At 37.4% G+C, this 17,603-nt stretch overlaps 1 protein-coding gene across 4 annotated transcripts; it reads right to left on the reverse strand.

Annotated features, from left to right (window-relative positions):
* Positions 1-306: 306 nt before the first annotated feature.
* Tbh (Tyramine beta hydroxylase) lies at positions 307-17,023 on the reverse strand. 4 transcript variants are annotated; one of them, XM_086837945.1, is made up of 2 exons: positions 16,949-17,023; positions 307-936 (listed from the first exon to the last, which is right to left on the reverse strand). In XM_086837945.1, the coding sequence occupies exon 2, from the start codon at positions 821-823 to the stop codon at positions 503-505; it is 321 nt and encodes a 106-aa protein (XP_086694071.1). In that variant the 5' UTR covers positions 824-936; positions 16,949-17,023; the 3' UTR covers positions 307-502. The 4 variants fall into 4 exon arrangements, with proteins under 4 accessions (XP_086694071.1, XP_086694067.1, XP_086694068.1 ...); XM_086837941.1 differs by lacking the exon at positions 16,949-17,023 and adding an exon at positions 4,548-4,756; XM_086837942.1 differs by lacking the exon at positions 16,949-17,023 and adding an exon at positions 4,544-4,752.
* Between the last annotated feature and the right edge of the window lie 580 nt (positions 17,024-17,603).

The following is a 17,603-nucleotide window of genomic DNA, read 5'->3' on the forward strand; positions in this document are numbered from 1 at the left end:
TTACTCACTCACTCACTCAGACGGACAGAGAGACGGACGGACAGACGGACAGACGGACAGCTTTATAAACAAGCTGGCAAACAAGCGGCTCAACTTGCCCGGAATCCTGCCTATGCATTTGCGTATGGGAGATGGGCACGTGAAGGATAGCAATTTTGGGTAGTCTATCGAATTTAAATCGATCTATCGATGTAATCGAAAAGGTAATTGTGTAAAATTTAATTATCGAAATTTGAGAAATTTAATATTTCATTTCGTTATTCAAATATTTTAACATATTGCCGAGGGACAAGTGAATAATAAGAATTTCTAAAGGTGATCTAGCTGATATTTGATGAATTTAATATTTAATTAAATTATTATGCCGTCCCAGAACTTCTACATTCCCTATGAAAGTTGGTAAAGTAAGGAACTATATTGCTCAATATCATATCATCTTAAATCACAGAAGCAGATAGAAAATGAGACATTTTATAAGTTTTCTTCAAACTAAGTATCTTAGTTAATAATATTTTACTGTATTCAAGAATAATAAAACCCAAAGTTTGTACTCACGATTGGAGAAGACGCTAAGTGGACGCGTGAGAAGTGTGGCCAGGAGCAGGAGCAGCATCACTGGCAACACTGCCGGGGAACGTCCTTGGAGCACTTGTTTTTGTTTCGGCCGCTGCTCCTGATGGCGACGACGATGATGATAAGCCTGTTGTTGCTCCTGCTCCGGCTCCTTCTCCTGCTGATGCTGCTGCTGTGGTTTCTGGCGGAGTCCCAGGGAGCGATGGAGCCCGTCATCTTGACTGCTCAACTGCATTCGCATTTTCAGCATTTTAAGCAGTCCTTGGTTTTCCGATCGGTTATCTGTGTCTTTTGGTTGGTTATCGCTTATCGTTAATCGCTAATCGCTTTCAATACTCTTTGCCTGTCGTTTGTTGCCGAATGCTGTGTGCAAAATCAGTGATAGGAAAAACCAATTTATTTTGAAATCAAATCGCTGATGTGTTCGTTCGTTCACAAATACACACATACACATAAAAAAAATATACACTCTTCAAGGGGAATTGAAAGAAATATATAAACCAGAGAGAGAGAGAGATGGAAAGAGTGTGAAAGGGAAAGGGAGAAAGAGCTTTCATTTAAAATGTGTCGATTAGGAGATACCCTTCTTCCTAATAATTAAAGTATTTAAGAAAGTTTATTTGTTAAAGTCTCCTTAGAAGAAACCAAGCTAGCAGAAAATCCTTTAAAGATCTTCCAATACATCTCTTTAATTTAATTGCAAACTTTCTATTAATAACATAAGTAGTAATAAGTCCTAGTTTCATTACTAAAACACTTTTTTCCTGTTCAAAAATTCTTATAGTTTTGCAAGTCAAATCCCTATTTTGACTTTTCTGAACATACCCCAAGTTTCCGGCCATTCGCTGCGGGTGTAGAGGAGTATAATAAAACAAATCCGTGTACAATTTAAATCAGACAATTGACAGATTTGAGCATTGACAACAACAAGCAGAGAAATGTAAGCACATAATAAATGTTTACACGTTCATTGTATTGTATTTACATGACAAATTTATCCGCCGCCATGGGGAGTGAGAGTGGGTCTCCTCCCATCATTTCTGATGGATAAATGTGGGTGTGTTGGTTATATTGGGTGGTTTTTTGACGGTTTCTGGTGGGGCGGGAGGCGGAGTTTTTCTGATATCTTATTTTGGGAGGCTTTCTTTCGATGGCCGTGAGGCAAATTTCACGGAACCGCCTGCATTAACAATTCCATGGCGGCATTTTACGATTACGCTGCGGCGTACATCCTTCAACTTATTACCAAAAAAAAGAATAAAAAATAAAATAAAATGAGTAAGGAAAGTTTACAACGTGCCAGCATCAACGTGCAACTCCCACCACCACTCCTCCAACCCCCCTGGAACACGTTTTCGGCCTTGGCAAGCGCGGTGTATAATGGGGGATTTGTCGCGGCATAAATGGCATTAATCAGTTTGCGGTTCACTTTTACCAAGTCAACGCAACTTCCACTTGCCGAAGAAGTAAAAGTAATAGTATCAAGTTGCAAACTTGCCACCGAAAATCTAGGGGGATTCCCGCAGAAGAAACTAAAAACTAAAGTCTAAAGTCTTTCCGGGAAAAGAAAATAGAGAGAAAAAAAAGATTGATCATGGGAATTTTTTGTTTTGGCAAGAATTTATGCAGAATAAAATGTACTTTTTCTCTTATATGTATATATTTTATCCCTGCACGTGGCAGTAAGAGGATTTTGGGAATTAGAATCCTTTGACACAGTGGCCAGTGTGTGGTATATATATAAACATATTTATATGATATGTTACATATATTATAGATAACCGGTCAAACGATGTTGGGTTTATCGTCTCTGATTGCTTTGACATTGCGACAAGCGAAAATATTAATTACAAATTTCAAAATGAAATACATATTTGATGCCTGATATTTATTACTACATGCACTAATTAAAGTTTAGCCTTTTGGCTATGAATAATGTAAGATGGAAGCCAACTATTAAGTTATAAAGTCAATTTCATCCCGATACCATCTAATATTGTCAATAATTAATTATTTGCCAGGTGTTGGTGTGTTGGTGGTTTTGGGCATCCGCCAAATTAGCTGCTGTGAATGAACTTTTTTGGGCCAATAAATATCCAAGGAGCCGCCAAGGCAGAAACCTGAAACCCGAAACCTTAACTCAAACCCAAACCCGAAACCCGAAACCCAACAAATCCAAGCAGACAAACCGCCGGAGACGGAGCCGGAGACGGGAGCCGGAGCCGGAGACGGAGCCGGAGCCGGAGACGGAGCCGGAGCCGGAGACGGAGACGTGCCAAGTTTAATCGCGTTGCGGGGGATCTGCGTATTTGCTGTCAACTCGGGCATGAGTTAAGCAATCCTCGAGGCATTAAGTCTGGCCCTGCGGTTGGTTAGACCAAATTGAAAACGAATTAAAATGAAATTTCAAACGCTTTGTGCCAAAAGTTTCATTCAGCGCAGCGCAGCCACACGCTGAAATACTTTGGCAAAGTACTTAAATTCCCTTTTTTCTTTCTTTTTTTTCAAGCGAACTTGCAAAGTTCTGTTAAAGTTTTTTTGTTGTATTTTTCCAACTGTGGAATAGAGAATGCAATTTCCATTTTGATTTGTTCATTTCTAGCGCCTCCAGAACAAACTTTCAATTTTGAAAACGATCGACAGGGAGAAAATATATATAATAGCAAGCTATAGCTTTTATCGTGGCCATCAAATATTTTAAAGAAATGCCTTTTGGACGTGCTTTTAATTTTATTTCTCGAGTTTCCACAAACAACGTTTTACGAGCTTCTCCACTTTGCATTTGTTAAGTGCAGGAGGAGTGTCAAATTGACAGCAAAAAGTGCTAAAAAACATAAATGTTTAACGCAGGTGCGGCGACCCCTCTTCCCACCCACCCCTTCCATTATGTACTTCTGGAAAATATGCTTGTACAACAAAAAATAAAAAAAAGAACAGAGCAAAGATAAAAGTGAATTTTATATTGATATCACGAACTGCACTAAATCATCAATTAAATGATTTTATGATGCCCATTTCGGGTATCGACAGGAGGTTCTGCTCTATATCTCATTGCCCCCTAGCCTTTTCGCTAGGATCTGTTATCTGTTTATTTCAGTTACAGTTGCCATTCCCTAAAGGGAATCCATATACAAATATATAGTTGTATAGCAACTTTATGAATAAGTTAAGGAAACATGTTTTTAAACTTTGAATAAGCACAAATCATGATTTTTCTGATTGAATATATTACCAACATTCGCATTTTTGTCTGGGAAAAAGTTTTGAGACCAAATTAATAATGAATAATTCAAATTGAGTCAAAAATATTTCATATTAGTTTCCAAAATATGAGGAATTTAAATATAAATACAATGTTTACACTGAAGATATTGTAGAAACAACAAGAACTGAATTTAAAAAGTATAAAATAACTATTTAAATCTGAAAAATTATAAAGTATTCAATTTCTAGCTTGAATTTAAAGTCAAGCATTATATTTTGAATGTTTTATTTAAGGTAGGGTAAGGGTGACCGCATTATCTTTAAAAGTGAAGTATTTCCTTTTTAAATGGAGTTTCACTTGGCGAAGTTTTACTGTTCCCTTTTTTTTTTTTTGTTATAAACAGATAGCGGAGTTAGCGAAGGGTAGAGGGCTGTCAGCAACACCTGCGGCCATCTCGTTGTGGCCCCAAAGAAGATGCTAACGATAATGGAGATACTGAAGCTACAGGCAACAACGACAATAACAACACCGCCCGCTGAAGCGACGGGAAATGCAACACTTTTCCTTTTACGCTTCCGTTTCGCCAATTCCCGTTTGTTTTACTAGCTTTTGTTCCTGTTATTTCTTGGCCACTGTTTGAACAACGACAAAAACAACACTGGAAAAAAAACAACAACAATAACGCAGAAATGTGGAGCACGGGTAAAAACAAAAAAAAAAAAAAAAAGAAGGGAAAAAAGAATTAGGGGGAATCACAAGAGTTACCAACATCAACACAAACAAAGCGCCCGCCGGATTTATAATGGCAAAGTAAACAAGCTTACGAGTCGCGCGCGACTTTTGTCCCGTTAGTTGGCTTTTTGTTTTTGCGCGCGCTTTTTACCGCGCGACAGGAAACTGCCGGAGTCTGCGAAACCGGAAACGAGCCGAAAATTAGAGAGAGACCGTCCTTGGCAAGGCCGAAAGCAGAATGCAGCCGACCGCGCAGTCAGCACCGGCTTTTATACACTCCACCAGCCGAGGGCACGGCTGCCTTCGGCTCCGGCTTCGGCAGCGGCTTCGTTGCTGTGTAGTGTATGTGTGTGTGTGTGTGAGTGGGAGAGTGAAAGGTAGGGTTGTAGGGAGTGCAAAATGGAGAATGAGCGGTGGGAGAGAGTAGCGTCAGCGAGAGGGGGGGGGGAGCGGCTTCGGCTCGTTTAGCATATGTCTGATGCCATCGACATGAGCATCACTGGCACACACGTGTGCGTGTGTTTCGAAACAGTGGCATTCAAAATACTAGTTTCAAGCTTAATTTGAGCTTAATATTTAATAACTTTAAGTGCCTCTTTTAAGCATACTTATTCTGATTTCAGTTGATAAATTAGGTTTCATAAATACACATGCGTTTTATTAATTTAGTATACTTGATTACCTAAATAGTAATGAATTTAAATAGTAATACATTTAAATAGTATTTATTTAAATAACATTTCATTCCACACAGAAAACTCAAAAATAAATTCAAAATTAAATTAGCAACACTTCTGACGCTTCTATTTCTTTGACCTCCACTGTGAGTGTGCGTGTGCCAGTGTTTGCATATTTGCTTTATGAATGTGTTTACCAGCAAACTTTGGCGCGAGACACAGAATGAGTGAAAGAGAGAAAGCCAGGAGGAAGGCAGGACGAAAAAGGGCAAGTGGGAGCGAGAGGTGCGTGCGAAAGTGCCAACACTCGCATTAATGACGCCAACAACAAAGCCAACAATTTGAATTGTAAGCCAGCCAACAGCTCAATTAACTACCCGTCCGTCCGTCCGTCTGTCCGTCTGTCTGTCCGTCCGTCCGTCTGTCCGTAAGGGTTGTGCGACTGCCATGCCTCCTACTTGTTTGACTTTACCCCGTACTTACACTGGCCGTACGCATAATTCCCATTATTTTGGCAATTACAAGGATGTAATGGCAATTGCATATGCTTGATATTATTTAACCCGTAAGTATGCCGTGTCAACCAACTCGTGCCGTCTCGCTTGCGCCAGGTAACTGTAAATATGAAAAATGCATCGCAACGCTTGCATTGTCAGGATCTCAATTATTTATACAGTACGGCATACGTACATACATACAGTTGTGATTCTCTAACTAAAAACTTTCCTTTATTTAGTTTGCGAAACATTCGCAAAAAAGTATGCTATATTTTTGGTGAACTTCCGAAACGAATTTCGAAAGTAAATTCAGAGAGATTCAGAAAAACAAGTATTTATCTGAATTATTGATCATTTCTTCTGCTTTTTAATAATTTATTATTATTCTTTAAAAATCGTTATATGGAAGCCCGCCTGTAGCATGGTTATTTGGTGCATTCTGTGCATCTGTTTGTACGCAAGCGAATTTCTCCATGAAACACAAAGTGAGCAGCAAGTAATTTGCATGTAAACAGGTTAAGGGATAAAGTTCATCACATGTAAATGGATATTCCTGATTAATGGCAAATATGTATAAACGACGCACGATTCAGGGACATCTGCATCATTCGTGTTTTAAGTGCAACGTTGCTTTGAATTCGCCACGTAGTGTGACCCTTATTAAATTCGATAAATGGTTTAGGAATAAATTTTTTCGATTTGAAATCAATAAATATATAGGGAATTTTTTTTCCAAATTTTACAAGGGGTTACATCGTTAAAAATTGATTTTGATTTGATTTTTTTACATTTTAAACTGAGTAAGCAGATTTATTATTCTTCGAAAAACTAACATAAGACAGCTTTCCGAATTAAAATTAACGAATTTTTGGCTGAGTTATGGGATTTTTAAAACTTTAGTTTGTCGAATATTTTCATTTTATTAAATATATAAATATCGGTTAAAAAATGGTATTCTAATTTTAGTCAGAAGCCTTAAACGCTATGGTAGACTCATTTCCGACCCTATAAACCATATATATTCTTGATCAGCATCAACAGGGGAATCTTTCTAGGCACTTAGTAAAGAAACAAAATTTTTATAAATTTTTTCCAAGTTTTACAAGGGGTTACATCGTAAAAATTGATAAAAACTTAAATTTTTTAACATTTTAAACTGAGTACGTAGATTTATTATTCTTCGAAAAACTAACATAAGACAGCTTTCCGAATTAAAATTAACGAATTTTTGGCTGAGTTATGGGATTTTTAAAACTTTAGTTTGTCGAATATTTTCATTTTATTAAATATATAAATATCGGTTAAAAAATGGTATTCTAATTTTAGTCAGAAGCCTCAAACGCTATGGTAGACTCATTTCCGACCCTATAAACCATATATATTCTTGATCAGCATCAACAGGGGAATCTTTCTAGGCACTTAGTAAAAAAACAAAATTTTTATAAATTTTTTCCAAAATTTACAAGGGGTTACATCGTAAAAATTGATAAAAATTTGACATAAAATTTAAATTTTTAACATTTTAAACTGAGTACGTAGATTTATTATCCTTTGAAAAACTAACATAAGACAGCTTTCCGAATTAAAATTAATGCATTTTTGGCTGAGTTATGAGATTTTAAAAAAGTCAATTTATCGAAAATTTTCATTTTATTAAATATATAAATATCGGTTAAAAAATGGTATTCTAATTTTAGTCAGAAGCCTCAAACGCTATGAAGGACTCATTTTTGACCATATAAACCATATATATTCTTGATCAGCATCAACAGGCGAATCTTTCTAGGCATTTAGTAAAGAAACAAAATTTTTATAAATTTTTTCTAAACTTTACAAGGGGTTACATCGTAAAAATTTATAAAAATTTGAATTTTTTTACATTTTAAATTGAGTAAGCAGATTTATTATTCTTTGAAAAACTAACATAAAAATTAATGCATTTTTGGTTGAGTTATGGGATTTTTAAGATGTCAATTTATCGAAAATGTTCATTTTATTAAATATATAAATATCGGTTAAAAAATCGTATTCTAATTTTAGTCAGAAGCCTCAAACGCTATGAAAGACTCATTTCCGACCCTATAAACCATATATATTCTTGATCAGCATCAACAGGCGAATCTTTCTAGGCATTTAGTAAAGAAACAAAATTTTTATAAATTTTTTCCAAACTTTACAAGGGGTTACATCGTAAAAATTGATAAAAATTTGAATTTTTTAACATTTTAAACTGAGTACGTAGATTTATTATCCTTTGAAAAACTAACATAAGACAGCTTTCCGAATTAAAATTAATGCATTTTTGGCTGAGTTATGGGATTGTTTTTTCGACTTTTTTCTCGTTTAAAAGATATTATCGAAATCTATAATGCTCTTATTCAAAAAAGGAACTTTTAATAACAATTTAAATAATATAAATACGAATAAATTTGTAAATAGTCGTAGTAGTTTAAAGCAACCAAGCTAGTAATTGCTTGGAGCTCTTAGCAGGGCCAACCAACTCGCATCAAAGTCCCTGCCACAAGTGAACCACTCAAACTTGAACTTCGAGTCGTGGGTGCTGTTGCTCCCCCTGCCCCTGCTCCTACTCCTGCTTCTGCTTCTGCTGCAGTGGTATATATGCCAAATTCGATGCCAAGTTCTCTCTGGCCAAGTTAGTTTCATAAGCGACCTCAAGCCGAGCAGCTCAAACTTGAACTGCTTCCCCTTGGCGAGGTAATTGAGATTGATCCCCGGGCCTGTTTGGCTCGCATCCCGCGGCTTCACGCAACAAACACAGCCAAGCTCCTGCCACACTCGTCCGGATACGGAGCTGCATTCCGCACGGAGAATGTTATGTCACCTGGTGGCAAGAGAAGGTGGAAGAGGCGCCAGAGCAGAGCCTGACATGACCCCGACATTCCTTCGATACCTCAAATTGGGGGGCTGTCGTTCGTCGTTGGCCCAGTGTGTGAGCACTGCGAGAAATAGTTTTCTTAATTGCTACACATTCTTAATAAGAAATTGTGTATTACAATTAATTTTCCTTAAAATGCCTTTATTGTATGTCCTAAAATTAAATTTATTGTTTATTTAAAAATGTTCATTCATATACCAATATATTCATATTTTCTCTTTTCTGTTATTGAAAGCTTAGTTATATTTTCTATTATATTATCTCATTTTCAAAAGTAATCATAATTTATTTATACCTGTGTAATATCCCTCCAGTACTTCTACGATCCAAATTAAACTTGCCTTCATTAAATCATTAATGTAAGACTAACTTTCTTAGTAAGTCCTCTTAAATATGCCAACAAGTGTATCCCCTATATATTTGCGTTTATCTTATTTTATTTTTTAATTTTGGTCGAGTGTGCATAGCTCGTGCAGTTTGCGTATATTTTGCATAGCTGAGATAACTTTTGGGTTCATTGACAATGGCCACCTCGGAATACCCCACAGCCTCAAGGATTTTCGGGGAACATGTCTCGCATTTCACTTTCACAACTTGCCAACTGGCAAAGCAAGCAAGATGGAGATAAAGAATTCATGAATACATTCTGGGAAATACGGTGGAAAGAGACAGAGACAGGAGAGAGAGGCAGAGCCAGAGTGAGAGGAGACAGCGAACAATTTGTATTCAAACGATTTGAGAGCTCTCCTGAAAGTAACATCATTAAAAAAATTCTCCATCGCCTTGAGTAGCTACATAGGTACGGTCTCCATTCCCCGAATCTTTTTGCCAACCTGGAAAATAGGACCCCAGAGGCCTTCGGTCCCACCCGGAGTCCCTGTTTCAGTCCCAATCCCGCGGGAGCCATGGGAACTTCATTCAAATGCAATATTTCCTAAGCGGGGGCTATTCGCCGTTGAATATATATGTATATATAGGAGATGGCCTGGGCTATGTGCTAAGTGACATTCCCTGGCAAATACCGCGTTTATGCTATAAAATTCATGATTATTTCCCTGCTATTTTAATATTTGTCATATATTTTTTAATAACATTGCCACATAAAAAGATGCCGAAAGTTAACGATGTCTTTTAGTCTAGGCAGAAGCAATAGTTAAAGGATATTTCCATTAAAGTTGGATAAATATGTTATATATGTATATGGATATACATCATATTTAAACAATAAATATATATATATATTTAAACAATAAATATTTTAAGGCTTGCAAATAACATTAAAGTTATTATACAACTCTTAAGTAAGAGATTTAATTTAATAGTTTTGGTATAGAGTTTTTAAATGAACTATTAGCAAATAACTGGAAAATTTTATTTTAAAATAATCATTGTTTTTCTAAATTCTATACATTGATATTTACATAAATTGCTTGCTGAACTTTTATAAATGGTCCATTCAAAAAGTATAGCATACATTTTTGGGCATACCACATAGCTCTCCCGAAACCTTAAATATTTGTACATTTCCTTTAGTTATCAAATCGAATTAATTGTATCGCATAAACCTCAAAACTCATTCCGATTCCTATTCCGAAATAGAAACAAAAACCAATGCGCCGGGACCCCCGCAAGTCCAATCCAATTGAGGAGCAGTCGTTACCAGACCTCCGCTACCGCTGCCGCTTCCGTTTCCGTTTCCGCTTCCAATCCGATTCCACGCTCCGGGCTGTCAATCGAAGTTTACACGGGATATCGATACCTGCTACTGCTGTTTCCCGGGAATCAATTGGTAACAAGTGAGGCGGGGAGCTGCTGCGGGGCACAGGCACAGGTATGGGAATCCAATAGAAAGTTTTGCTTGCACCGCAGCAGCAGCAGCAGGAGCAGTAGCAGCAGGAGCAGGAGCAGCCAAAGAAGCGTTGACTGGCAGCTCGGTTAGGAGCTCGGTTCAGGGTTCAGGTCAGGAGGTATGCGAGGCGGGAGTACATCCAGGGATCAGGGGTTGCAGGTTGCTGGTGGGTTCAGGTTGCATTGCCATTGCTGCCAGGCAAAATAGCTAAAACATTTTTGCCAGGTAACTTTTTAATTAAAGCTGGCAACGGACGAGGGACGACGATGACGACGACGACGACGACGACGTGCCACGTGCATCGCCTTGTGCGGCTGCAGCAGCAGCTGCTCCTTCTTCATCATCAGCCTGCATACCCCCAACACACACAACATCATCATCATCATCATTATCATCATCGTCGCCATTATAGTCGTCATCGGCAACAGTTAACAACAGCTTCCTCGATGGCCACAATAAAATGCTTTTGCAGCAGCAACAACCACAAATCCCATTCCATTCCAGGCCATATCCTTGATCCTGCGGTTTTTTCCCCCTCGACTATGACAGTAAATATTCTCATAAGCGAATGTTAATATTAACATAAAGAATTCCCTAAACTAGCAATAAAAAAATTGTATTAGCTAAGACATTTCTTGCCTCGTATTTCTATCGTTTTAAAGAGAAACAAAATATGAAAGCATTTATGGAACTTTTACTGTTTTCAGATATTTCTACCATCATCGTCGGTTTTCCCTTTCACTCTCCTGTCTCCTCAGCCATTACCTCGTTCGCTCTCGTTATTGTTATTGCAATTTTTGCATTTTATTCATAAGCTCCAGCTCCAGATTCTGGCCGACTGTGTTGAAACCAATTTCAATTTATACAAATAAAATCAATTTCATTTATGGCCGGCTGCATCTCCCCTTACTTTTTTTATATTTCATTGCCCAGCAGGGCGGCAGCAGTAAGCAATTTTTAATTGAAAAAAAAAGAAAGAGGCACAGGTTTGGATACATTTTCCAAAGCTTACCAATCGATCTACATCCTAGAAATGGATCAAGCACTGATAATAATATCAATAAATTGTGTGCATTATTTGGTTAGTTATCTGCAATATTTTGCAACTATGAATAACTTCTTTTGTTGCATAGCTGGATCTACTTAACAAATGATGATAGAGAAGATGTATAAAGTCGTACAAAGTCACCTTTTATAATTCTGATCATAGTAATCGATTAATTTATCTAAAATTTAAGTAAGTAACTAAAGTTTTACTATCGATATTCTCCCATCACTAATTGAGGCAACTCCCTGTGCGATCTACCGTTGTTTTACTTTCTCTCTCTCCTGTCTCGATATGGCAACCTTATTGCACGTGTGTGTTTGTGCAAGTGAGTCAGCCGAAATGTTGAATTATGAAAAGTCACCGGTTACCGTTGCTCCTGCTGCCAGCAAAATAATCAAACTGCACAAACAACTCGACCTCATAAATAGTTAAGAGACAGAGAGAATACGGGAAAAATAAAAATGTTATTTCTAGTCCCACATCCTGAGGCCTGGGGGCGTCCAATGGCCAGCCAGTCAGCCAGCCTGTCCCAGTCCCTGTCCCTGTCCCTATCGCTTTCTCCCCCTTTCTCTCCCTCTGGGTGTGTGTGTGTGTCCTGTGTCTGAGTCCCGGATCGCTGGCTTTTCCTACTGCCAGTGTTACCAGAATCGCTTATTTACCGCCCAATCTAGCTTTCTTTTTAAGGTGAAATTTAATTGATATCTTTTTTTAAGTATAATAGCTTAAACAAGAAAGGAAACTAAATCTGGAGGCTAAAGTTTATATAACCTTGCAGTTTGCAATTAAATTAAAGGATAAAATTGGAAATAGATCACAATTAACATAAACTTAAAATAATAGCACTCCTTAGATCGATATTTATTGATATTTTCAAAGTCCAAAAAAACTCATAACTCAGTCAAAAAAATCTTAATTTCCATTCGGAAAGCTGTCCTATATTAGTTTTTATTAGGTTTATAAATCTGCATACTCAGTTTCAAATGTTAAAAAATTCAAATTTTTTAAATTTTTAACAATTTTAACGATGTAACCCCTTATAAAATTTCGAAAAAATGTACAAAAATTTTGTTTCTTTACTAAATGCCCAGAACGATTCTCCTGTTGATGCTGATCAAGAATATATATGGTTTATAGGGTCGGAAATAACTCCTTCACTGCTTTTTAAGCTTATAAATAAAATTAATCCTCTGCAATATAAGTAAGAATCGGAATTTTGCAATAATAAATATTTAAAAAAAATCTAAATTAAGATAATGTTCTTCTTAATAATTAATAAAAAGAATTTGTTTAGCTTTTTTTGTTTAAGGTTAAGTTCCATTTTTATTAAAGCTAAACGCTATATTTCCTGTAGAGTAATTGCCAGCAATGGTTACGATTGCTTAAGACAATATTTTTGTTGTTATACCCTCTCTGAAAACATTATTAGATTTGCAAAACAGTTTGCCTATCTGCAACCTAGTAGATTTAGCAAAGCCCTCCTCTGTGGTTCGTTATTCAGTAACATTGGCACCAATTTTCGGAAAGTCTTAAATTTGTAACACTTTAAATATATATGAACATAAGTTAAGCTTGACTAAATCGGACGACTATAGCTTTAAACTGTCATGGTTAAATGTAAACTATGTAAATAGCTTCCTGCAAGGACATACAAACTTCGGCTATACGATGTAACTTCCCTTTGGTATTGTTGCTGTTTTTTTTTTTTTTTTGTTTGTCCTGTTTCCATTTTTATTGCCCGGTGGCCACACGCGAGGATGCCAGGATACCAGGATCCAAGAGGAGCTCAAGCTCCTTGTTTACACTGTCCAAACTAATTGGATTGGCAGTTTGCAACGCTAGAAGAAGCCGGCGATATATTGCATTGCACTTGGCCAAGTGCGTGTGTGTATGTGTGTGTGTGGGTGTGTGTGTGCGTGTGAACGTGGGCGTATGTGTTCTTGTTGTGGCATTGCTTTTAGCACTCGACTGAGCATCACGATAACGATAAGTCAACGGTAGGTCTGGTCACACCACAGCCGTCTACGGGGATTAAAGGACTCTTTGCTGTCGCACAAAAATTGCTGATGTTGCAAAGTATATATACGGTTTATCAGGGGGCAAAACAAAAATGAAAATAAGGAATTGTTGTACAATTTCCCTTTTTCATTTCATATTTTTGTATCACTAGTTCTATTGAGATAATAGTAAGGCAAAGGTAGATTTGATCAAACCCTGGGCAGCTTTGAAAAACTACCTCATTATTTTTGTTAAAATAAATATATACAAAAATATAAATATATATATTATATTCCATTATATTTTTTGCTTTTCAGAATTTCCCTATCTTTGTAAAGTGCCCACATATATGTATGTATACAGAGAAGCACCTGAAAATTAAGTACAAGGAAGAGAAGACGTTAAAACTCCTGGGCAAAACTTTATCACAAACTTTATAAAATCAGGATACACATACGGGTTTTGCAAGGGATTCTTTTATTTTTCGAACAACTTTAGGCAGTGGATAAGACCAAGTTTCAGTTTCTTATATTCACACTTAAGCCCCAAACCTTAGAAAGTTCGTGTCTTTAAAGCAAAAGCCCAAAATGTGCTGTGCTCTTTGAACTTTTAATGTAATTAATTGCCAAGTTTATTTGTCACGGCCAACGGAAGCGTAATTAATATATTAAACTACATATAATTGCCAACAGTCATAAAGTGAATGGAACTCGGGCTCAAATGGATTTGGCTTGAAGCTTAACTTTAATTACCACGCATTCAGAACCATTTCATGTCATTTAATAAATCATCAAGTTGAATTTAATGGATTTAAAACACATACTTCAATTAACATTATTTCTAAAGCGCATAAATAATATAACCAAGTTTGAAGTATGTTAACCTTATTTCATTCAGCATTTAAGACCCAAGTCCTGAACATTAAATCATCTACTTAATTTATAACGACCTGAGGAATCGTATATTTTTTAATTAAGTGAACAAAAAACGGTGTGAACTTTTCGGTGAAGGCGCCTCAGACGGCGGCAATTTAGCAAATTAGACCAGCGGCAGCAGCAGTCCGAAAGAGTCCAGACTTTCTCCTCCAGCTCCAGCCTCCAGCCTCCATCATCCCGTTAACGAGCAACGTATTTCCAGAGTGGCCCAACCCCAATCCCCATCCCCTCCATCCGCAAGGAGGGACATCCACTTGTTGGCCCATTGCAGCGGGTTAGAGTCGCCTCGAGATGTCCTTACACATTCCGCTAAACAATAAAAATGCAAAAAGGAAATTGAAAGCCCCGAGATGGAGCAATGGAGCCATAAAGTTTGTGACTTTGGCAAACAGTTTCCACGCTTTTCACACTCCTCAAAAACTAAATGCAGATTTGGTGAGAAATTTATAATAGATTGTAATAGATTTAATTATTTTTTTTAAGTCTTTTCGTGTATAATATCTTTGCAAATGTATTTCAGAAAAATCTAGTTATCAAATATTATTATTTAAAAATTCTGCTGTTTAATTGAATTCTACTAAACAGTAAATAATACCTTTTAAGTATCAGATGAAAAAATCAAAATTTGCTGTCTTATTAATGAATTTATAGACGATCTCTTTAGACCCATTAATGTTTAAGTTATCCTGATTAATTGAACGAAATCCAAATCCCATTCCAAAATGTATACTACACTTTTCTCTTTGTGTACTGGCACTTAGCTGGTGGCGCAACTTTGTTGCGAAATGTGCAACAAAATAAGAGCACAGCAAATCCATAGGAGGAATGTTGTTAGCCGGGATTCAGTTCGCGGCTCGTGACTTTCCTTTGCCCTGCGTTTCGTCACTGGCATTTCTCGGTTTTAATGGCAGCCAGGACACTGGCCAGAAGCTGTGCGCCAGGATTCTGCTGCACCCAGTAGCCAGTGGCCGCGAGGAGGCGAAGACGCTTAATTGGCGGGCGGCGAATCTCCGCCTCCTCTGCACTGCCACAAATTGCCGGGCAAGTTGGCGGCGGCTGTGTCTACGTGCTGCCCCATATCCGGCCTCGGCCTTCACTTCCCCCCTCACCTTCCAAGCCGCCTGATTGCACAAGTCCAACGATGGTTGCAAATAAATTTTCGCGCCGTGTTCATCTATCCCCACGTCCGTGTGCCATTTGCATTCCGCCATTGTCCTGCGCCAAAGTCGTTTGGCCAGGCTGGATGGCGAAGGGCACAGGGATGGGAATTAGGATGGGGGAGGGCGGCTAAGGATGGGGGCTTGGAGGTGGGCGTGGGCGTATACTGGAGGAGTTGCCCTACGTGTGTGCCATATAACTTTGTCCTGGCGTCATTGTCATCGTCGCTGTCCATTGTGCACCGAATGCAGTACGTAATCACAACAGCAGTGGCCAGCAACCACGATGCACATTGGTCTCCACCTCATTTTCAATTCAAAATAATAAAAAACACAAATTTCTCACAATTTCGGGTTTTTTTACCCTTGCTGGGTATTATAATACGAGTCAGAAGCTTTAAACGATGTGAAGGAATCATTTCCGACCCTATAAACCATATATATTCCTGATCAGCATCAACAGGGGAATCTATCAAGCCATGTCCGGCAAAAATGTAATTTTTTCAAAATTTTTAAGGGGTTACTCGTTAAAATTGTCCAAATTTGACAAAAAATTTAAATTTTTTAACACTTTAAACTGAGTATGCAGATTTGTTAACCGCATAAAAACAAACATAGGACGGCTTTCCGAATTAAATTTAATGCATTTTTGGCAGAGTATGGAAATTTAAAAATTTAGATTTGTCCAAAAAACTGTCATATAAAAAAATAGATAAATATCGGTTTAAAATGGTATTCTAATTTTAGTCAGAAGCCTCAAACGCTATGAAAGAGTCATTTCCGACCCTATAAATCATATATATTCTTGATCAGCATCAACAGACGAATCTTTCTAGACATGTAGTAAAGAAACAACATTTTTGTAAATTTTTTCGAAATTTCGAAATCGTTAAAATTGTTAAAAATTTATAAAATTTAAATTTTTTAACATTTTAAACTGAGTATGCAAATTTATTAACCTAATAAAAACTAACATAGGAAAGCTTTCCGAATTAAATTTAATGCATTTTTGACTGAGTTATGAGTTTTCTAGGCTTTGATTTGTCAAATAATTTGGCATATAAATATATTGATAAAAATCGATTTATAGAATTTATAAAATATAAGGCTTAAAGTAAATAATAATATAAGTTGAGCGTTATTAAATTGCGCCAGCATTTTTCACCAATTTACAAATTGCCAAGCAAAAAAAGGTAAACAAAGGCAGCTTTCCAAATGTAAACACAGAGAAGCAGAAGAGCGTATCGTATTCCGTTAAGATATCTCTCTCACTCTTAGGTTCTACTTTCAAGAGGCAAAACAAACCGAGCCACTAACGGCGCTTTCACAACAAGAACAAGAAAAGGAAAAAATCACCAAAAGAATATAGTTTTGTTTCACTCACTCGTTCACACTTGTTGCTGCAGCAGATCCCAACGGCGAATTAGCAGACGAAGACACAAACACAAAAAAAATATATATAAAGCGTTATTTGAAGGTTATGGTACATTTCTTTGCATTTTCTTCACATTTGTAGCACTTGCACATACAAAAAAACCAACCAAATTAACTGGCCGAGGAAAATGCACTGATCTTTGGCTATTTACATATACACACATGCACCCACAAGGGGAAAAAAAAACGGCAGCGGCCCGGCTTTTGTATTGTGGCTGTTTCAGGCTTTCCCCCACTTCACCAACACTTTCCACTACTGGAGCTCACTGTCCTCAAGCAATTCCACCACTTTCCAGGGTTTTTCCGCTGCTAGTTTTCCCGGAATTTAATTTTTTCTTCCGACCGATCTGCACGCGTGCAGGTGTTCGCGCTATTTTTTTTCGTTTTGCTTTCTATTCCTTCGTCTGTTATGGCAACAGTTGGCTCCTGTAATTTAACAGACCCATGTTAACATTATACATGTTTACAGATGCATGGGGTAAAATTCGCATGTAGAAAGTAAAGTAGATTAACAGATCTGTAAGTTAACATATGTAGATCGCGGGAGTAACTGATTTGCAATGGCCGCCGGAAGGGGCCGCTCTGCGTCACTCTCTCTCTCTCTC

This window comes from Drosophila serrata, unplaced genomic scaffold (genome assembly GCF_035046125.1).
Source record: "Drosophila serrata isolate PLE 108 unplaced genomic scaffold, ASM3504612v1 contig_336, whole genome shotgun sequence".
In the NCBI taxonomy this organism is placed as follows: Eukaryota; Metazoa; Arthropoda; class Insecta; order Diptera; family Drosophilidae; genus Drosophila; species Drosophila serrata.